The following is a 23,030-nucleotide window of genomic DNA, read 5'->3' as shown; positions in this document are numbered from 1 at the left end:
TCACAGATGGCATAAATGACCAAGCCGTCTCGTTTTGTTTCTGGTTTGCAAGCTCTACTTCTTCTAATATCTGTTTACTGGCAGATTACAGCTATACGTAGCCTATAGTGGCAACTTCTGACAAACTACGCTGTAGCCTGGTTTACTCTACTAGGCTACCGTAACATGCAGCATCAAACTGATTTCAGAGAGATGAAAAGCTAGAGCAACACCTGCAGGTGACAAAGCCTGCAGGAGACCAAAGCTACCCATTTGAGATTAGATTAAAGGTTGCATTATGATTAAATAATATGATTAAAGCGTTCCTTTTAAGACCTGTAACTCACGCTGATGTTATGTAGAAACACGCCACAAAGACTGCTTACATTAAATGTGCATGCCAGCCTTTCCCGTGACATGAATCAGCCATGCCCTTACATTACAGATACATCTTCCCTTTGTCATTATAAATTCATGCTGACTGTGGACGACTTTGTCCCAGAGAAATCACTTCACATTTTAATCAACGAAACAAGCATAAAGGAATTTACACAATCCAGCGTGATAAGCGAGAGAAACTAAACCGTCAGACCTCAGAGAGGATTGGAAAGTAATGGTTTTGCAGGAGCAGTAATAATTGAGCAGCATCGGAGATTCTCCTTACTTCTCAGTGGCCATGCTTGTGCATTTTTTAGTTTGGACAAAACAGACTAAACTGCATCTCATGTAACATCTGTGTAAGCCCAGCACCCCCTCTCACTCACTCAGCAGAGTGTGAATGTTCTTAAGTGAAAAACAAAAGCTCTATGCCGTGCATGATGTGCCGGGAAGACGGTGTTCTCATGAATCACATTTCCCATAACTGTATCTCCCACTGACAGTCTCAAACGGGCTCTGGCAGAACACCGCAGATATTGATGGAGAGACGGAGAGGGATGCAGACAGGCTTAATTGCAGTTTGATGACTCGAGGTGACTTAAAGTCAACATATCACCCACAGACTTCCACTGGTGGACCGGTTCCCTGTGCTGGGCTCTCTCATTGTGTAAATACAGTGATAATCTAGATAAATACTGGCCGTACTATAGTTAATCTCATTTGAAAGGTTTATTAACCCTCTGATCTAACAATGATAACGACAGAAATATTTTGCCGCGAGTCTATGCCAGAATAGTGTCACCACAAGCTAGTTTTAAATTTTCTACCAGATTTACATTGAGTCATAGCTCAGTGTGAAACCATTTCTGTATACAGTATAGTATGTGTTTTACAGTTACCATAGGGCAGATATTGAAGTGTATTGTGAGCTGCCTTGTTAAAGAGGACCTATTATGCTTTTGTGCTTTCTCATAGTGAGTCATATTGTTTTTGTGCATGTAAAAGTTCTGCAAAGTTACAAAGTCAACGCCAAAGGGAGTTACTCTCTCCCACAGAAACACTGCTCCTGAACTGTCTGAAACGCCTTGCTTGAAGTCCCGCCTTTTCTTCCGTAACGGGGTGATGTCATCAAGTAACACATTTGCATAATAGAGTGGTGCAGGAATGAGTCCTAAAACCAGGAAATAAGTTAGCATTTTAGCACTTCCGGTTCCCTCGTCTCAAAGTCAATGGATTTTTAGTTAGATGATAGTTAGATTTTTTTGTTCTACAATATAAAATACATCAATAAATATCCCACTCGTGAATTTTTAAGCTTTTATTTGTCTTAAAACAGGTAGCTGCTAACATAAGTTGCTATATGAGACTACAAAACGTCATCACACCGGCTCGTCCGCCTTAACAACGTCATTGTGTATACTTGCGTTCATGCGACCGTGGTGTAGTTCATTTATAGCCTAACGTTAGCTTTATACTTTTGCCGATTGCATTCACTCTTCAAAAATCATAAACGTGGTGTTCATTTGTGGAGATTATTTTACGGAACAAAACGTTTAAGCATCATAAACGTTTGTTTGCCACAGAGCTTATTTTCTGCAATAATCCAAACAGCTCAAACAGAGTTTCAGACAGAGGGTGAAAAGAGGTGCTGCAGTTTAGCCGGTATGAGAAAAGTAAAGTGTTTTTTGAACATTAAAGCATGTACACATGTTCTAGTAGAAACCCAAAGTACAAGCATGCACCTGAAAATAAGCATAATAGGTCCTCTTTAAGAAAAAGGCCTCTGACTGATAGCATGAAAACAGTGATATAGTTGATACGATTATGGTAAGATTATGGTGGTGAAATCATGAGTTCCCATGTGGTTGATAAAGCTGAACAGAATTCAATTAGTACTCAAAGTCAATTTTGCCACTAGTCCGTCCTCCCCGCCTAAAATATTAATAGGACAATCCATCTGTTCATACATCGCAGCAGTGTGCTGACTTAATAACAGCTCATAATTTGGACGAGGAAACAGTGACTATAACTCATTAAATGAATGGTATCACAGCGGCTGCCGTTAGCGAGTGGAAGGCGCGGGGGAGGGGCCGAAGCTGAATGGCAATTATTATTTGTTAGAGTCCAAGCGCCGCTAAGGAGTGTGCAAATAAGCTGCAACCTTTTTCAGACGTCTCTCTGTCTTCTCAGATTGCTAAACAGATGCTACGTAATGTCGTAGTTTCTGAAGCGTTTCCCTGCAAATCTGCACACATGTCATACAAAAAAACAATAATCTTTGATGAACAAGCTATTTTTTTGGTGCTCTGTTATGTGTGTTTGGAAAAGAACGAAAATACCACGACGAATGAGCTTTATTAAGCGTGTCTGAATATGTGAAACACTGCATTTCTGCTACTCCAGATGCATTTGGTGAATCATTTAACACATATAGGCTATGTAGCTAAAGTAATGGCTGGTAATAAGAAGGTGGGAAATGCATACAGTATGATCAGTCTTCCGCTGGCAACGTTCTATCACAAATCTTTTTAATTATTCAGTCACTGTGTGCCTTGTCCAAGGTGCAAGTACATTTGTTTTACAGTTATGTTTGCTTAGAGTACTCTCCACATAACTGACAGGAAGAAATCCTATTAAAAATATTCTGAGGACGGCTCACCAGCAGTCATAAAGTGCCATCTATTGGCAGACAGGGGAATGATTCTAACATGGAAACGTGCTGCAATGCAACAGGGGCTTGAGTTTATCATTATCCTGCTAGACTTTCAACACCAGTGTCACAAAGTCACACCAGCTTTTTTCCTACCATGATTGCAAACTGTTTCTGAGATATCACAATGTGCTGTGTGTTTTTCTGATTACTCATTCATGACGTTTGCCCTTGCCTAAGTTTCACGCTCTGAGCTTTCTGTCTTTTTTCCCTGCCTCTGCTGTCAGTCACTGTCAATGATCTGCTCTGTTCACATACAGGTGGAGAGGGGTGAGTCTGCAGTCCCGGAGGGGAAAGGGGACAAAGGAGAGCGAGGAGACTCTGTACGTATATTTTTCCTGCAGTGACATTTACAGTGCCATCATGTTACAGAGTCATTAACCAAGTCCTCCTCCCTCAGGGTCAGCCAGGTGCCGAAGGGGCTGGCGGGATGAAAGGACAAAAAGTAAGTCACATCAATGTCAAGTGTCATACATGATGAGTTCCTCTGTTTGTTTGGGGGGGGGGAGCAGAGCTGAGGAAAGCAGAGAAAGAGCTGGTGGAGGTAAGTGAGGTTCAAGTGATATAATTGGTGTGGCAAAGGTACCTTTTGCTTGATAGCTTTGAATACTAACAATAGCCAAGATAATTTTGGGGGATTGGCTTTGGAGGGAGGCCTGAAGGGACGGGTGCAGCTAGTGCTGCTATCTACTTTCATTGGAAAAGAATTGGCAACATTGGGCTGGGTTTTTCGGTTGTATGATTTTCAAAAAAATCTAGTGTACTCTTGTTAGTTTCTCAAGATCACTGACCCTACCAATTTTTACCTTCTGGTGGCACTAGATGAAAAGTCAAAGGATCACCAGAGTCATTAGAATTCATCGTATGGGCGTCATGGATATGTGTACCAAATTCCATGACAATCCATCCGATAGTTGTCGAGATATTTCACTAAAACCCCAAAATGTCAGCTTCATGATAACGCCAGAGGAAAAAGTCAGTAGGAATCATCTTCTGGGAACCATGAATGTCTTGGCAATCCATCAAGCTGTGATATTTCCGTCTAGAACCAACTGATGGGCCGAGCGACATCGCCATCTCTAGAGCCATGCCCCCTAGCATGGCTAAAAACCTTTACCTGACGATGGCAAGGTAGCCAAACATGTTTAAATATATAACATGGTAATAAATCATGGTATATTGGAAGTCCATATGTCCCGAGGATTTAGGTATTCTCCAAAAATCTGCATGATTGTCTATCATTGTGTGTATTTTGATCCAGTTGGGATTTAAAAACCTTTTTCTGTCATTAAAATTGCACATTTAGAGGATTGTGTATAGGCTCAGTATGGTACGGCGTGTATTCTCAGAGTGCTTTTTAGTTGTTTATGGTACTCTATCTACGCAGATGTTGTGCTGTGTTTTCTTGTTTTATTAAAAGCACGAAAGTTATAGCTTGTAAATTATGAATGGAAGAGTGGAGGCTCCCAAATGCAATGCATCACAATTAAGAACCGTCTATGGTTCCCTGGAGCGCCCAACACGCCCATTAAAGTATATATACACACACGCTATCATTCTATATGATGCACATGAAATGCACGCCATTGAAGAAGGCTTTTCTCCAGTGTTTTCTTTCCTCTCACCTCATGGCTCTTTTCACATCATTTGAGTTAGCCGGCGTTTTCTCTGAAGTCTGATCATGTTATTGCCTCCTTTATTGTTGCTCCAAAACCTATTGATGTAGCTGTTTGAGGTCACCTGTGGCAACTTGCTCTCAGAAGTAGTTTCTCGAGTGAAATTTTTATGCTGTGTATTTTTTTCTATTTTTGTGCCTGTTTTTGTCGCTGTCTGTCCCTCTGTCTATCAGTATCTTATACGTAGTGATTAATATTATGTTTGTGTTGTATTTCCAGGGTGATGTTGGCCCTCCTGGTCCTCCTGGTCCCGTAAGTACAATATAGTGGAGAAAGACCACCTTACAGAATATCATTCATTGTCAGTTATTATGAGATTTTGCCATAAGAGACACCATATCATGTTGGATGACTAACACCAAAATAAATTATTACAGCTTTGTCAAAGTTAAAGCTGCAGAGGAATTTTTGCCCAATGATGCCAAAACTATACTGCCTACTGAAGCTTTAACACAAACATTTTTTAACGCCACTAATTTCTTTAATGCATTAACGCAACTTGTGATTTTTAGGTTATAGCGGACTCAACATTAGAGTTTTAACACAAGAGTGAAGATACTGGCATCATATGAAACTAGAAAAACCTAAGGAATCCATTGGTACCAACCATGTCATACTAGTTTGTCGTCAAGGAGGCTAAATAACGCTCCAAACTTAGGCTACATTTTTGAAGAGGAAAAACTGGCATGGGCATTTTCAAACGGTCCCTTAACCTTTGACCTCAAGATATGTCAATGAAAATAGGTTCTATGGGAACCCACGAGTCTCCCCTTTACAGACATGCCCATATTTTTGATAATCACATGCAGTTTGGGGCAAGTCATAGTCAAGTCAGCACACTGACAGCTGTTGGGCATGAGCTTGGGCCAACATTAAAATATGTCATATATTTGTGCATCAGAAAGTGGTTAAAAAATTGGGTACCAGGGAGGAGAAACCAACAGCAGTGCATTGTTTACTCCTGCTGTCACACCTCCAACATGGTGGCATGTCATCTTGTAACCAATTTCCATTCTTTGACAAGCCTGCAGATTTGTTCTATCTTTAGATATGTAGTTTTAAATAAAAATATATGTTTTTTTCTCTATGAACAGTGGATCGGTGTTGATAAAGGGCATGAAACATGGGCAGCCTTTTCAAGGTAGTTGAGATTAGTTTTGTTGAATTTCTCCAAGGAAGAGCCTCCTTTTTTTAAGGTAATGAACTCACTGATATTTGGCAGCAACCTCCCAGTGAGTGCTCTCCTTTTTTTTTTTTTTAAATGTACACAGCAAAGAAATATGCACAAAAGAGCTTGCACAGGCACTGAAAGCTGTCAACTGTGATTTCCTCTTCCTATCGAGTATCAAATTAACACATTTGCACTAGCCATCACCCACTGATGTCATAATCTTTCGCTTGGAACAAAAAAATCTTCATAGTGTGAATTAATGGGGGCTGTGCAGGACATGACCTGTTTAAATGTTCATTATGTAAATTATAGTAAAAGGATTTTTGTTGGAAGACACTAAATACAATAGTGGCACTTTTAGTGGAGAAACAGATAAAAGCGGAGAAACCCTGACGTCACGGTGGCTGTCTGATGTACGCTGAAGGTGACACAGGGTGGGTGGTGTTGGGATGATGGAACCTGACATTTTAAAGTCAAAAACACGCTGTGACAAATCAGTAAAAGATCTGCGAGGGGGCAGTAATGACACTAAAGACATGCTGCAACTATGAGTACCCTTTTTTAAAAAACAAAAATAGAAATGAAAGTATAAAAAATGTCAAATGAAAACATGGTGTTGGAGCTCACGTGTCACAAAGTGAGGGGGTTTGACATTTCAGTGACTCTGTCATAATGGGTTTTGTTTCTAAAGACTTGCTGCGTATTAAACCTCTGAAGGCTTCAGACATGAGCTTGGAAACAAAGTTTGATGGCTTTCATTCTTATTCACATTCTCATTGCTAGTTAACAAGCGATTCATATGGAAATTTGACAACTTAATTATATAGCGAACAAATATCGCTCACCCTCCACTGGTTTCACTGGTTTCTGTCTAACCAACAGAAAGTCTACTCCCTTAATAATAATAGATATCAGTGGAGGCGGTTTTAATGGCTTTTCAAAACACCGAGGTCTTGCTTTGCAATTAGTTTTGAATAGTTGTCTCTTCCCTAAATTTCGTTTCAACTGGGGGAGCAAGATAAAGAAATGTTCTATCAAAACGGAGTTGTGTTTGTTGTTGTGTAGTGAGGTACGGGCCACCCAGGATATAGGAGGTGTATACAGTACTATAGCACACAGCAGAGGGGAAAACATTAGTCATTTGATAAATGAGGCTGTTTGAATATTTAGTGCCAGTCTCTGTCTATGCTCTGCTTTCCCGCGGCAGATAATTTTGGCAGTTAAGCATTGATTTCCCTTACACAGCAGAAGCAAGGGTTTGGATCATTACCCTCCCTTCATAAACCTTCTTGTGCCTCTGTTTATTAGTGACGGGGAGGAGCAGTGGGCTTACAGGCATGCACGGCCATCACTTCCCCAACCTCCCCCCCCTCCCCAAACGCCCTTAAAGTGGCAAAACAGTCTTTTCAGCCCAGAGACTGTCCTGTTTTTATTGCTGCCAGTTATTGCTTTACAATAGAGTTTTATAACCTATTAAACTGAATCTGTTTTTCCAAGTTATGTTGAATAAAAGGTTCTATGCGGTATTTCACTTTTCTTGAGAAAACAGACATTTCTGATGTGGTCACATAGCGATGGCACTGAGACACTGTTCAGCATCTGAGGGAAGAAAACTGACAGCAGCTGCTCTGGTGAGTGACTGCAGGTTGAAGGTTGACTGATTATGCAGACACTCCACCGAGACAGTGCCGCGCTGAAGGTTATTTTGACCAGTGCTGCTGAAGGAGGGGTTCATGTAAATTTTATTTGGATAGCTCTTAATCACAGCAACACTCTCAAAGGGCTCACTGGCACACATTACTCTGCACAGGTGGACAAAGAAAAAAAAAAAAAAATGGGAAAAAAATAGGGGAAGAAACCAATGATCTCACTAGAAGGCACATCTTTCCAAAATTGAAGTGCCACGGGGCACCGACATTTTTTCCCCATCTGGATGTGTCTTTCAGTTCCAAGATTGCTTCTATTGTCTCTTGCTTCTTGTATCATTATGCTAAAATCACCCAAGACTGAACCGGTTATAACTGCATATGGGGGGTGAAACATGTGGTTAATACAACACAAAAGGCCCGAGGACATTTAGATATAATGAGTTCTGATGATTATAGATGGATATAATAAGATTTGCTCTCCAGACTTTGCATTAGGCTTTAAATTGGCCTCACCTTTTGAAACCTTTTGGGCAGTTTACACCAACATTTAATTCTGCATCTGAAATGCAGATTGTATGTGGTAATGCCTTTACCACCTGCTGTTAATCTGTACAGTTTCCAGTGTCAGCGCTGATGGGATCATGAGCAAGTCCAACTGAAACAATCAATTGTATCATCAGTGACTGCACCATTCCACCTCTCCCTGGTGTGCTGAGATGATTGTGACCACTCTTAAAACTGCATTTTAGAGACAACTTCATTATTTTTAAAGTGGTTCGAACATCCATTAGACAACTGGCATGCTAAAGATAATTTTTCTGTTTGTAAATATGTGGATTACAAATGTGTTTACGTAAGTGCTGTCAATCGATTCAAATATTTACTCCCGATTAATTGCATGATTTTCTTAAGTTGATCGCGATTAATCGCAAATTGATCGCACATTTGTTCAAAATGTACCTTAAAGGGAGATTTGTCAAGTTTTTAATACTCTTATCAACATGGGAGTATTACAAATATGCAACTTTATGCAAATATATGTATATATTTATTATTGGAAATCAATTACAACACAAAACAGGTACTGTATTTAGCATACAGCAAATATGCTCAAATCATAACATGGCAAACTGAAGCCCAACAGGCAACAACAGCTGTCAGTGTGTCAGTGTGCTGATTTGACTATGACTTGCCCCAAACTGTATGTGATTATCATAAAGTGGGCATGTCTGTAAAGGGGAGACTTGTGGGTACCCATAGAACCCATTTTCATTCACATATCTTGAGGTCAGAGGTCAGGGGGACCCCTTTGAAAATGGCCAAGCCAAAATTTAATGTAACTTGGAGCGTTTTTTGGGTTCGACAGCCTAACATGACTTGGTTGGTACCAATCGATTCCTCCGATTTTTCTAGTTTCATATGATACCAGTACCTTCACTCTAGCTTTAAGACTAACCCCGCTTCAACCTCTGAAAGACAGAATATCTTGACATATCTACTTGACGTCTGTGTATCGGTAAAATATCGCCAAGCAAAATGTCGCGATACTAGGCTGTATTGATTTTACCACCACCCCTATTGAATAGCAATTAATCCTCTGTGTGTCCTGGATGTATTTAGACCTGTATTTCTATTTGATCAAGTGCTATCAGATTGTATTCTGATCTGCTGTGATGTTAATACCAGATTTTTTATTTGACGTGTAACCTGTACAAAGAATGATATGAGGATCAGGTAGCTCTGTAGAAACACTTTGAATCCCAGTAATTGCTGCTTTGATTCGGGACTTTAATGTCGACATTTCTTATCTTCGCCCGTAATAGTTTCCAGTATCTCGTCCACCTCAGCTGGTTGGACTTGACCTTTCCCCCTTTTCATTTCATTTAGTTTTGTTGTAAAATGCTCTGCCCAGTGGCCCTGTCAACCCATTTCTCAGCTTTACTGATTCTACCTAGATAGTGATTTATTATATATTTGTGAAACAAGAAATAAATGTTATGTTTATATTGCCTTTAAAGCCAATCAACAGCTTTTACTTGCAGTAATTACGAGATCATTAGAGACTGTTTAGGGAACACTGTGTCTTTTTCATTACTTCTAGGTGGTGACAGCTCAAGGATTAAGACTGCTCTCTGGAACAGTAAGCAGCTGTTTATAACATAAAACTTGAAATGTTCTGTGGTTCCTCTTCAAATTGTACACAATTCACACTTGAGTCAGATTCTGAAGTGATCATTTTTCCCTTGTGTTTGAGGAGGAAATGACGGAGAAGACCCAAAAGGGAGAAAAGGGAGATGAGGTAAATATTTTCCCTCATTATATTTCCCAGTGAAGACAATTTAACCATAAGAAAGTCAGTATTTCAGTCAGTTTTCATTGCATCCAGTATTTGACAACACAGCGTGAAAACATGTTTCCATTTCTTATGTAATATCAAACAATTTCAGAAGGATTAGGAAAGAGCAATTGAACATCACCTGCTGTTCAGATGATTTCAATGTCGTCTTTGGCCCTGTTCACACCGGGCATTAACGTGCGTCTTGGGTGATCCGATCACAAGGGGACAGCTCTAAGTGCGTCAGGTCATGCCTTGCATCAGGATGTGTAACATGCGTCTCGAGTGACCACTTGTGATCGGATCTCACTTCCCCACTCTATATGCATATATATGCATACATATATGAACACGTACATCATTTTGCAAAGACCAAATGCATTGTTGTTTTTAACAACACGTTGTGGACAAAGCCACCTTAAGGCTGGCCCACACTAAAGAATTTTTCAAATCTTATAACATGTTGTTATGTGTGGGGTCTCTCACATTTTCAACATCTGTTGTTACATTTTACCGTTTTTGTTCCTATAGTGTGTGGTGAGCAACAATTTGGACAAAAGATCACAACACACACTAACAGATTCAGTCATGAGTCCCGATTCTCAAAACCGGAGATCTCGCAAAATCTCTCTTGACATTAGTGTAAACAAACATGGCGGACGACGTTGAGACACGTTAAATAAAAACTTGTGTTGTTGTCACAAATCAATAAGGTTGTTCTCCATTTCAGTGGTCCATCTTACTTCTACTTTATGCTTCACGTTTTGCATTAGCTCATGCATTAGCCACGGCCGTAATGATGGCGGTTGTTGTCCTTCCTACTTCAGACAGCTAGGTTCCCAATTGGCTATCGTTCTCTCCCACGTCACCGCATCATCGGCTGTCCTCAGGGCTCCCCACACATAACAGGAGATCCGATCACAAATATTTGAATCTGGGCTTTGCTGATGATTGCTGGGAGGGGGGAATCAAGCCCAAAATCAGCTTGATTCTTGTGTAGTGTGTGCCCGGCATTACACAATTTTAGATTTTGCCCATTGTTGTTGCCTGTCGTCGCACTTTAATATAACGGCATTGGCGAATGAATGAGTACGTACTTCCGCTTACACAGATGACGTTAGTTGAGTAGGCGGTCCTTATTGTGGCCCAGGACACATTTGCGTACACACTGCTGAAAGAATGTGGCCATATTCGGCCCAGACACCCCAGAATATGGTCCGAGCGATCGGATCTCAATGCGTCCTCAATGCATCTTGAGTGCATTCACACCTGTACTTGGAGCTGTCCACTTGTGGTCGGATCACCCAAGACTCATGTAAATGCCAGATGTGAACAGGGCCTTTGTGCTCCGCAGAGGTGGAGCACAAAATAAATTGGCGTACAATTATTGTTTGGACCTCAAAACAACAGACGCATCCACAAAGGCCACCGATGCAGCAAACATCGAAAGACTGTCAGCTTAATGAAAAAGAAAAAAGAAATTACATGTAGAGACACAAGAATCTGCATGAAATGAATTTACTGAATTATATCGGGCATATAAAAACCAAACACTCAGCATAGCAAAAACTGTTCCGTATCTCAGAGGTAATTTTTTGTGTGAGAAAGTTACTGCTTTGATTGTATTCACATTCTCAGAGCAAAGAGGCAAACTTAGCAAAGGAAACACTGTTCTTAACCTTCACACAATATGAAAGATAACTTCATGAAGATCCTTGAGGACATTGTTTTAAACCTAACCCCAGTCAGCAGGAGGAATGGCTTACATGACTATTTCTTTTATGCACGTCTTGAGAAATGATGGTTGTCTAACTCCTGTACTTTCTATAGGGGGAGAGAGGAACTCAAGGAGCGCAAGGCTTCAAGGTAACTTGTTGAAAGACTTGGCATTTGCACTAGAACTTCAGCATCAATATCCACTGCCAACAAAATAAGGCACCAAAGTCTTTTATGTCCATTGAGTAGCACTCTGTGTTGCCTTCCACGATGTCAGTGCAACAGCGGTCAGAGCAGCGTAGGGGTGTAAGGAGTTGATCAAAGCCCTTTTTATTGTAAAAAATATTCTTTCTTTGACATACAGTAAGTCCTTCACTCGACAGTAGCACTACAACATGCCAGAGATTAGAGATATCCATTTGGGTGTTCTTGAGCTGTTGTCAGAGAGCCTAACATTTCTACTGACAAACCACAGTAATTCTCTTCCAGTTGTGACTAAAGAGGACCTTTCTGTTGTGCCTCTCCAGTCTTTTGTATTTATTGAATTCAGATATTCTACTGTGACATGCCTAACGTTTTTCTCCTCCATTTTCCTGCCTCCATCATACCTCTCACTCACCCTTTGTTGGTGCTGTAACAGGGATACATCGGGCCGTCAGGACTCAAGGGAGATCAAGGACCAGAGGTGAGTCTTTGTATTTATTTCATGTCAGCTGTGCCACTTACAGCAGGTCAAACGGAGACACAAACCTGCTGAACATAAACAGCAGTGAGACAAAGGTTTCAATTCTTTTGGGTCTTTAACAAAACTGGAAGAAAGTAATCCCTTAAATTTTTATCTTTTAAGAGTTGGACTTTATCTTAGATAATTTGATGTTGTTACTTGGAAAACTTGATCATAATCATAATTGCATATTACACTTTTAACACATTTATGTTTACATAAGTATTGTAAATGCATTCACTGTAAACCAACTCATTGAAATGATTTGAACTGAACTCTTGACTCTTCTAATTGAGGATACTTGAGAACTCCGTTCATGGAAATATTATAAAAGTCATGATAATGCAGATACCTTTTTTATCCCAATCATGAAAATGGGTATATAGATAGCAGCCAGATACTGATGCTTGTATACTCCTTTTCTCAGTTGTTGTCATTCGACATGAGCTCAGTTTCCATGGTAATGTGTGGATCGTTCAGTTTACACAAAGACAATAATGAGTCGAAAAGGGGAACGCATATAAAGAGCTTATCTGGAATAACAGCATAACCAGGATATAAGCTCGTATATGAAATAACATGTGCGTGCAAACCTACTGCTGCTCAGTCAGGATGATGTCCTCGGCATACAGTAATTGCCGTGAAACTACCACGGTTTATTAAAAAAGGTAGCAGGGGCTGCACTTAAACAACACTGCTATTTGAAAAACTCTGGAAAGTCGTGTCCACAGTGTTGCTGGCTGGGCTGTATTATTTGAAAGCCCAGGCAATTCTGTCACCAAACAAAGGGAGAAAATAGCCCAAAGTATTGGTTTTCCTTTGTGTTTTGCCAGGGCAAGCAAGGCCTGCCTGGACCCACTGGACTCCCAGGACTCCCAGGCGAGCCAGTAAGTATATTGGCGCTAGACACCAGCACTTCATGTCAAGCCTTCCTTCCTTTCTTTCATTGCCTTATCTGTCACCTTGCCATATCCTCTACTCTCTAAGTCAGCCTGCCAAAATGAAAGAGAGAGATAAACAGATAAACCTCAACAGGCAGGGACAGAGAGGAAGTAGGGAGAAAAGTCCAGAATTTTTACACAGACGATCAGTAATCAAATTTAAGAATTAATTAGTGGAAAGAGGCAAATCTAAGCGCTTTATGCCAGGAACGGAGGCAGAGGCTCAATCTGTTCTCCACACCTGCTTCGGTAATGAGCATCTGTCTTTACTCAAAAGCAGGGAGGGAAAAGAGGCATTTCATAAATCCTGGCTAAGGGAAATTATGTTGGAACACGGCAGCCCGCTGAAGCAGTGAGGAGGAGGAGATAAATGTGTGTGAGGAGATGAAGGCCTGGTGATAGATGTGTCTCTTTTCACCACTATTTACAGGGCTCGCCAGGGGAGTCAGGGGTGCTTGGGAGAGATGGCCTAAAAGGAGAAAAGGTAGGTAAACTTCAAATCAAGTTTTCACCTCAAAGAGAAATATGACGCTATGATGTTTTATCACACGTTGAACATGCTAGACAACTTGTGAAGACACCTTTCAGATTACTCGCCCTGCATGCCATTCTCAATCACGTTGTAACTTTGTGTTCCCAACTCTGACGCCTCGAAGTACTCTGTTATTTGTACACACATTTCTTCTCGGAGTAGGATTTGTTCCAAACGCCGTGCTGAAAGTGTGCGCGGTTGACATGCATATTTGATGGTGTTTGTCACATGTCAAAATAAAGAAAAGCTGCACTCAAGACTCCCCGCCCACTTGAGTCACTCTGTTACACTCAAGGGCAGAGAAATGAAACCTCAAGAGCTGAAGCCTCCTACACCCATTCACATTTATAATCCTCCTTTGTCATCTTTGCTGTGCTGACATTACTTCTGATCCAAGAGGCAGCTCCGGTTGAACATTTGTGTAGTCTATAAATACATGTGAATAAAAACAAACAGTGTCTGTATGCTAAATATGAAGCTGGAGCCAGAAGACAGTAGCTAAGCATAAAGACTGGGAGCAGGGGGCCTAGCTCTAGCCAAGCTCTGTGGAGAAAGAAATCTGCCTAACAGGCTCTGTTCTTTTCATAGGCACAGCGGCGCTTTGAGCTAAATGCTAACGTAATGCTCACAGTTACTATGCTAACATGCTGATTTTTAGGAGATAATGTTTATGTTCATCATCAAAGTTTAGCCTGTTTGCATGCTAATATTTACTAATTAACACTAAAGGCATAACACAGCTGAGACTAATGGGAATGATGTTGGCTTTTCAGGCATCTGATCATAAACTGAAGTATTGGGCAAATTGAAATTTTGCCCTCATGATGCAGCGACAGAAAAACTCATCACCAAAGCCAGTAGGATTCATCCTACATCCCATGGTGGACCAAACGACCGATCCGCAATTTCAAGTCGATCTAATTAAATCTGTAGGAGGAGTTCGTTAAAGTACACGGCCTATAAAACGCGAAAATAGCACATTGAATTCAAAATGGCTGACTTCCTGTTGAGTTTTGGGCATACCTCCAAGAGGCTTTTTTTTGTGTCTCCACATCTTACATCTGTCTGCCAAATGTTATACATGTAGGTGAAACTGGAGCGAGGGGCTCAATTTTTCCAATTTTCTAGGGGGCGCTAGCGAGCCATTTTGCAACACCCAAGCCCAGGACCCTTAAAATATAATTTTTTTCACCGCTTCTGGTAAGTTTGCCAAGTTTAACAACCTTTGGGGCATGGCAAAGGCCTCAAAAAGGCGATTCATTAGAGAGAAGAAAAAGAAAAATACTATTCCTTACAGTTTCAATAGGGCCTTCGCTGGCCCGACGTTGTCGGTGCTCTGGCCCTAACTATGTTTTCATTAGTGTATAATCACCTGAAACTAAGAATCGTTGTGACACGGAGACCGCCTGAGTACATCTTTATAAATTGTATCATATATGGTGTATTTTATTCAAATTTAAAGTTACAATTGGAGTAAAGACTAGGAGAAGACACTCAATTGCATTATTATCCATGGGATCTTGGTTATAATGGTGGTACGTTTGAAATTTAGATTATATACCATATTGCATCTCCATTTACTCTGGAATGGTAATAGAAATGAGTTTACTTTCAATGGATTCATAATCCTTAGCTTCTCACCTTTCAAAGAAAGGAGACGAGATATATGCTTAATTGTATCCATGACAAGAGTCACCAAATATATTTGAGTCAGGAAATACAACGCAGACGCTGCTGTTTCTGCCTTGTCGACAGCAATTTCCAACCAACAAACTTGATGGTTTTGTAAGAGTCCATGCAGCACCGAAAGCTGCCCCCTCTACAGTAACAAACAATGTTAATGTTTATGCCTATTGATGTGCAAAATGATCCTGGTAAATGGCTGCTTCACCCTCCAGACTCTTCTTTGTTCACCTCCCTATGTGTAATACAGCATTTCCTTTGCATTGTTGAGATGACAGAGCCAGTCTAACATTTTGTTTGTGGAGAAACTGGTGAATACTGTCTGTGCTTCTGTTTTGTAGGGGGACTCTGGTGGAGCGATGGGACCACCGGGACCTAAGGGTGAGCCTGGAGGTGGATATATGGTGGGTACCATATCAAGTTTAGACAGAGTCACTTTCATCTGACCTTGTTGGCTTCAGCCCTCGAGTCACAGGACGGAAAAGTAGAAACTGTGTAGAACAGCAAAACAACAATACAACAGAAGTTCACAAAGCATATCATCTGCACACAGCTGGAACAGCAGCAGACATGGTACATCAAACTAGCTCCTCTAGCTGCCATGACATTATGGAGATGCAATGCCATTAAGTAATCCACCATTGGATAACCCCAGTCTGGGTAATCACCTATCCTCCCACTTTGGAGCTTATAGCTGTTGAAGCACTCTCTTTTATGGACATGGCTTTGCATATAGAAATGTTCATTATAGCATCCCCAAAAAGGTGGCACATGTGCAGCCGCGGCATCAGTCCTGGTTGAAGGCGCTCGCACTCCTCAATCACCGGCAAGTGCTCCATGGCTTTAAACAATCATGTTTGTTTGTGTGTGGAAACACTGAAGTGAACATTAGGCCCGACAGCAGACGTACTCATCAAGCAAGGGGGTAATGTGTTCAGTTGAACGGAGTAATAAGGGAAAGATTGCATTCAGGCAGAAGTATTTAAACCTCTTTAATGTACTCCAGCACCGTGAAAATCGGAGCGGCGGGATTGGAGGAGAGGGTTATATATGTGTGTACAAGTGTCAAGGGGAGATGTTTACAGCAGGTCAATGACCTCTTATGTCGTTACACAGTTCAAAAGCTAAACAAAGAGAGCTGTCTATTGTTTGGAGCAGACGTCCTTCTGCATAAACCCTGATAGTCTTTTACGAACGTCATTTTCTGTTTGGAGGAAAATGGATTCTCAACATTTTAAGGTCTTTGTTATGTAAGACAAAGAAAGGGAAAAGGCAGTAAACAGAAGTTAATGCAGATGGTCTGAGGGTCTTTAATGAGTCAGCCTGCTCAAGTAGTTAATGCCACTTTATTGATTTTGCCTTTAAATGAATAATGAGCAATTTGCGTTTCTTTTGACTTTTATTATTTGCATAGATTAGCAATCTCCCTCTACTCTCAAGTACTGATATAAAGGATTTGTTTCAGTGGAGTGCCAATGCATAATGCTAATGGAACTTTTTTTTTCCAAAAAGAAAATGCAGTCAAAGGATCATATTATATTAGTCTCAAAAAGTTTTGCACATCCCAAACTTTTAGGTTTTTATGTTTTAGAGTGGATTTGTACATTTCTCCCTAAAACTGTAGAATTGCTGTTCGTTCAAATGCAACTTCTGCACATCTAATTTACATTGTGCAATGTAGGACTTGTTACACTAATACATGCTGACCACAGAAATCAATGTCTCATCAGAACTGCACAGTAAATAATGCTTACAGTGGCCTCGATTCCAATCAAGGTTTTTCTCTGTGGTACGGCATTATCAGTCTGCCTCCGTACACAGAAACTATTAAAAATGTTGTGAACGGTATTGAACATGAGCTCATAATGCGACGCTGTGTTCAAGTCAAGTCAATTTTATTTATATAACCCAGTATCACAAATCACAAATCGGCCTCAGGGGGGTTTACAATCTGTACAGCATACGACACCCTCTGTCCTTTATGATCCTCACAGACAATTAGGAAAAATTAACCCCCCAAAAAAAACTTTTAACAGGGAAAAAATGGAATAAACCTCAGGATGGACAGATGTGCAATAGATGTTCAGACTGCACTGTTGGGTGTAGCTCGTACAGATTCAATATCCCTGTTTCCAGCAGTAGAAGAGCTTTTTATGGCTGCACCTCGGGTCTCAAAGTGAATTGCTGATGAATGTGCATTGAATCCATATCCTGATGTCTTCTTCCTGTTGTTTTGTAGGGCGATGGGTTGTCTCTAAGCAGAGGGTCTCGTGGGCCCAAGGTAGGAAGCTCTGTGGTGGTGAAGCATCACCAACACAACCATCTATACTGCTCACTATGTTATCTTCTGCTGATACGTCAGTTTATTTATTTATGGCAACTACACTATGTATGTTTTACGTTAATACATTTACAAACAAAAAGGGTGGGTTGATATTGGGGGTACACCAAGCCCCCAGGAAGTGCGCCAGTCTTTTGTAGTGGCTAAACGGCGGTACTGCAACTTCCGTGTCCGTCACGTGATGCCATTGGGCCCAAAAATACTTTTTCCCATAGACTTACATTGGGAAAGAGACGTCTGTAACTCAGCAGATAATTTTTTTTAGGTGAATCTTCCCAGTACGAACACCTAAATAGACATTCATACCTACGGGCAATTTTTAGAGTCAACAATTAACCTAACCTGCATGTCTTTGGACTGTGGGAGGAAGCCGGAGAACACCCACATTAACACAGGGAGAACATGCCCCAAGCCGGATTCAAACCTGCGACCCTCTTGCTGTGTGGCGACAGTGCTAACAACTGCACCGACCATTAAAACCTGCCTTAATGAAGAGATATGTTTAATAAATGCATTTAGGTGGAGTTAACACGGGCTTGTTTTTTTTCTCTCATCAGTAAAACAAACTGAATGTACACTAGCCTTTCATATAAGATTCAATGTTAAAAGAACAATACGAACATTCAGGCTCCCTCATGTGGCTCAAAGATGTTCTGCAGATATAAATGTTAAATAAAAGACTATGGAAGAAATTCTGCAAATGCCCTAATGAAATCTCCTGCGACCCACCTGTGGGTCCCGACCCAGTCTTTGTGAATGACTGGTTTAGACCTCTTTGCTTGCTTGCTAACTAGGTTTCACAAAATCAAAATGTGCTCACGTACTGTATGTACATACTTTAAGGCTGTAGTAGAGAGTTCAGGGTTTTGTGATGATATCATGCTGAGTTTGTTAGCAGATTTGCTAAATAATACACTAAAGATGCCCCAATTATCAAAGGTATAATGGTACATTTGAACGTCCTGTGTATCGCAGTTCAAATGAAATACATAATGAACATATGCATGCCATTGGCCTTGAACATAGTATTGTTTCTTACCCTTATAGACAAAAACATAAAGGGAAAATGAGCTCTGGCAGAGTTTGAATAGTTAATGACTGTGATCATGCAGTGCAGTAGCTCTACACTCATCAATAACATCCCACTGACTGCTCCCTTGTATTTCTCTCAGGGTGAGAGAGGTGTCCCAGGATTGCCAGGAGACCACGGTGACAAAGGCGAATCTGGAGAGAGCATCATAGGCTCGCCTGTGAGTATGATGTTGTATTGATTGCTCTGTGTCTCCCACATTCATTATTTAGTTCAAACTACGATACCTCCAGATTCTAGTCTTTAGGCATCTGAAGAACGAGATCCTCTTTGAATATCATTTCATTAAATGAACTCTCAGATGAAAACGCTGGTCATTACTGTGAGGTGCTGGCGCGTTGCACTCTGCCTTCATCATATACGCTCCTCACCGCTAGTTTGAACCTCACACAGATTTGATTGTGAGTGAGTCTGCTTTCATTTTTGAAGCACAGGATTGTTGGAGACAGACAATCAATAGAGCAAAAGGTGTCTAACACAATCCCTTTATTGGATCCTGGGTGCCAGAGGGCAGGTAGTGTTAACAAGATGTGTGATGTGTTCTCAGGGCCGCATGGGACCCCAAGGAAAGCCGGGAACGGAGGTATGTGGAAAATCAACAACACACAGACAACATGTTCAAAGTTTATTTTTTACAGGTTTTTCAGCTCATCGATGCCGTGACTAGCAGCATCGATGAGTGATTATTTTACAATCCAAATAACTTTCTGCACTGTTTATCAGTTGTTATCCGGTTGTATAACGCAGATTTGTAAAATCATCGAGTATCTGTGTGTTTTTCAGGGCCCTCGCGGACACCCAGGTTTATCGGGCCCTCCTGGATCTTCTGGAAGAGAGGTGAGTGAGATCGGTCTGTGCTTCCACTCTTATTCACTCCCTCACACATCTGCAAGATAAAAGGCGGCTGAAATGTATCCCGGCTCCTGGACACAAAATCCCCACCAGCTGAGATGGGTGTGAAAGCAGAGTTATAGCCTTTGCATGTCGGCTGTCATAGCCAGGAGGATTATTAACTCTTCTCTTTGTCTCAATTAAAGGGCTCCCCTGGTAGGCCAGGCCCCCCGGGTCCTGCCGGACCCCCAGGTGAACCAGTAAGTGAGAAAATCTCATTTTTGCTTTCTGCAGTTCAGCATCACTGATCTTCAGTGAGAACTACTTCACTAAACTTCAAGTTAAAGTCATTGTTCACAGTGCAGCTCCAGTTTTTAAGATAATTAACAGCCAGTCCTGCTGTTCACTAACCAACATCACTCTCAGGAAAATGTTGCTGTTTACGACTAAATTGGCAGCACCCTGTTGTTAGCACATGTTTTTATCTCTTTCTTGTCTTTTCATGTGTTTCAAATAAGCAACATTTAGTTGTGATAGCTGTAGTGTGAGTACAATACGAGTGCTGTCGCCGCCGCTGCATCAAAGCCTTGTAAATTTAGCGTTTTAACCTATTCATAGTCATGTGTTGTAAAGACCCATGAAACCCATTTATTGTCCATTTTTATGTTTTTCAAAAGATATATGGGCTGCAATTCAAAATGTTTTCCTCAGCTCCAGAGAACAACACTGTTTTGAAGATGTGAGGACTGTCTTCCAGCAACAAAGTTATTAAACTGTTTCCTCAAGCGTTGCAGATAAAAACAGAAAATGAAACACCGGAATGAAAAATTTGTTAAAAAATGTTCACATTCCTTAAAGGCATATAAGATGCTCTCAGAAATTGATGTTTTGAGCAATTTAGCAGATGCAGTTGCACCGAACAAACAACAGCACAATATTTCCAAAACATGAAAGATTTGTCAGCTCTGAAATTACAACTGTGGCAATGTTTCATGGATTTCTCTTTTTCTTTTTCCTTTGACAGACTGCCCTGCCAATTGTTGGAGACATGGGTGCATTACTCAAGGTATTTTATCTTCATAGTTAATGATAATTACAGTTTTTCCACAAACAATAACATGCAAAGGGATGCCCGGCTTAGTAGTTAAATTATCAATATCTGTTCATTTCAAAGGGTACTTTTTTTACTCATGTATGGATGCTATCAGTTTAGAGCGAAAGCCCTCGAGTGCCTCCATCAGGATGACTGGGAGAAGTATGTGTAGAAAAGACATTCAAATACTCTCAAACGCATTCACCACAGGTGCACAGTCAAGCCATACTGTATGACAACATGTTTAATAAAGCCTGTCAATTAAACATAGCTAGTTAACATACTCAGTTTTGAAAAAATATTATGGCAATGTGGCAATTTTCCTCCCACCATATGAAAAGTCATACAGAATTTCATAGCTTATTTCATAGCACTCAATTTCTCAGCTGTCAATAATAATTTGTTTGTCTTTGCTTGAGGATTCTGCATGCTAGACGCAAAAAAAACTATATACTGTACATAAGGAGATGACTATGCAGCATGATGATAATACTGCACCAATCCGTCTTAATGGGGCAGCAGTCAAGTGTCAGATGTGGAAAATGAGGTTATATCACTCATTGTGTTTGCCCTATTATAATTAAAGGATAGATTTGGTCATTTTCAACCTGGACCCTATTTTCCCATGTTTTCGTGTCTAAGTGACTAATGGGGACAACACTTTTTGAAATTGGTCCAGTATTGAGGGTGAACGCTGCAACCGGCAGCCGTGAAACGAGCTGCAAGGGCAAGTGAGCAACGTCAATGTAACGTTATGTTCACTAAAAGTGCTTGTTTTTACCACTGACAGGCTCAGATTATTATAAGTGTCTGACAACATTATGGAAAGGACCCTACAGAGAAATAAAACGTTTTTCTTACCTTTTGCTTGATCCGGTTTGATTGTTATTGTGTCGAAGTCCTGCTCAAGGAGAAGTCTCGTTGTGAAATCATCGATTTCAAAGACCTCATCCACATAGTCCAAATCATCTAAATATTCAGCCATGACATTTGACATTTTTTTTAGATGGTTCTAAGCTACGCTTTCACACAACAAACTCTGCCCCACTGGCCCTCACGTTTCCACCATCGATGTATTCCACCGTTGTCTTCCGCCAACACGTCACCTCACCAGATTTCAGAACGAGATTTCACCTTGAGCGAGACTCTTTCCATTCTTATAATAACAATCAGAGCCTGTCATGGAAAAAACAAGCACTTTTAGTGGATGTAAATGACGTTGCCAGCTTGCCCCAATAGGATTACATTGCAGCCTGTGAGCAGCTAGATAGATAGATAGATCGATAGATAGATAGATAGATAGATAGATAGATAGATAGATAGATAGATAGATAGATAGATAGATAGATAGATAGATAGATATACTTTAATGATCAAAAACACACACCAGGAGCTGCTGCAACAGACTGCCAACTAGCACGGCGACATCTTGAAAAGAGCTGGGGAGAGCAGCTGTCATCTGCAGCGCTCTCCCTCAACACTGGACCAATCTCAATCATTGTTGTTAGTGTTAGTCAGTTAGACACAAAAACATGAGAAAATAGGGTCCAGGTTGAAAAATACCAAAGTTACCCTTTAAATTAGCTTAACAATCTGTCTGATGTACAGATAAAACATTAACCCGTGCAGATAAAAGATAGAAATACTAAATTATCGTGTGACCATAACTCCATGACGGCATATATGTTTATCATTAAATTCATCAAAAGAAAAGGATGATTGTTTTTGTTATGGCATGTCTAAATCGATTATGGCATATCAAATGTGGCAAAGCATGGCCTCTTGTGTATTGGTTCATAGTAAGTGAGTTTGATCAACCACGGTGAAACCTGGGATGCACCACTGCTTCAAACATACTATTCTATGTATTTCAGATCCCAAGCAAAAACCCAAATAAGCCCATGAGAATAGCGCTCACTTCTCTTACTTCTGAAATGCTTTTATTTAATTTCCTCTGGTAGATTTCCCTTGTCACTTAAACCTTCACCTCCAATTACCAAACGTTAAAGCGTCTGGTAAGAATCCTAAGCGCTCTTACCAAAGATTTGAAAGAAGTCCCTAAAAACCACCAGTCTTCTTTCCATAGTCTATACCATCTTTCTTCTCTCACTTTGAAAGGCTATTGCCCCTAATTTTTCCATCAATCACTGACCAAAAGCAGAATTTGCACTGGGACCACGA

At 40.7% G+C, this 23,030-nt stretch overlaps 1 protein-coding gene across 1 annotated transcript in view; it reads left to right on the top strand.

The window, feature by feature from the left end:
- Positions 1 to 23,030, top strand: part of LOC141774047 (uncharacterized) — a 114,948-nt gene that overhangs the window by 65,370 nt on the left and 26,548 nt on the right. Inside the window, exons 18-33 of the mRNA XM_074646355.1 lie at positions 3,328 to 3,390; positions 3,468 to 3,512; positions 4,963 to 4,995; positions 9,665 to 9,703; positions 9,818 to 9,862; positions 11,729 to 11,764; positions 12,255 to 12,299; positions 13,172 to 13,225; positions 13,710 to 13,763; positions 15,836 to 15,898; positions 17,734 to 17,775; positions 19,008 to 19,085; positions 19,473 to 19,508; positions 19,709 to 19,762; positions 19,963 to 20,016; positions 20,781 to 20,822. Coding sequence (XP_074502456.1) covers positions 3,328 to 3,390; positions 3,468 to 3,512; positions 4,963 to 4,995; positions 9,665 to 9,703; positions 9,818 to 9,862; positions 11,729 to 11,764; positions 12,255 to 12,299; positions 13,172 to 13,225; positions 13,710 to 13,763; positions 15,836 to 15,898; positions 17,734 to 17,775; positions 19,008 to 19,085; positions 19,473 to 19,508; positions 19,709 to 19,762; positions 19,963 to 20,016; positions 20,781 to 20,822 — 783 coding nt within the window. The remainder of the gene's footprint in view (positions 1 to 3,327; positions 3,391 to 3,467; positions 3,513 to 4,962; positions 4,996 to 9,664; positions 9,704 to 9,817; positions 9,863 to 11,728; positions 11,765 to 12,254; positions 12,300 to 13,171; positions 13,226 to 13,709; positions 13,764 to 15,835; positions 15,899 to 17,733; positions 17,776 to 19,007; positions 19,086 to 19,472; positions 19,509 to 19,708; positions 19,763 to 19,962; positions 20,017 to 20,780; positions 20,823 to 23,030) is intronic.

This window comes from Sebastes fasciatus, chromosome 9, assembly GCF_043250625.1.
Source record: "Sebastes fasciatus isolate fSebFas1 chromosome 9, fSebFas1.pri, whole genome shotgun sequence".
Taxonomy (NCBI): domain Eukaryota; kingdom Metazoa; phylum Chordata; class Actinopteri; order Perciformes; family Sebastidae; genus Sebastes; species Sebastes fasciatus.
This window is presented reverse-complemented; position numbering and strand designations above follow the sequence as displayed.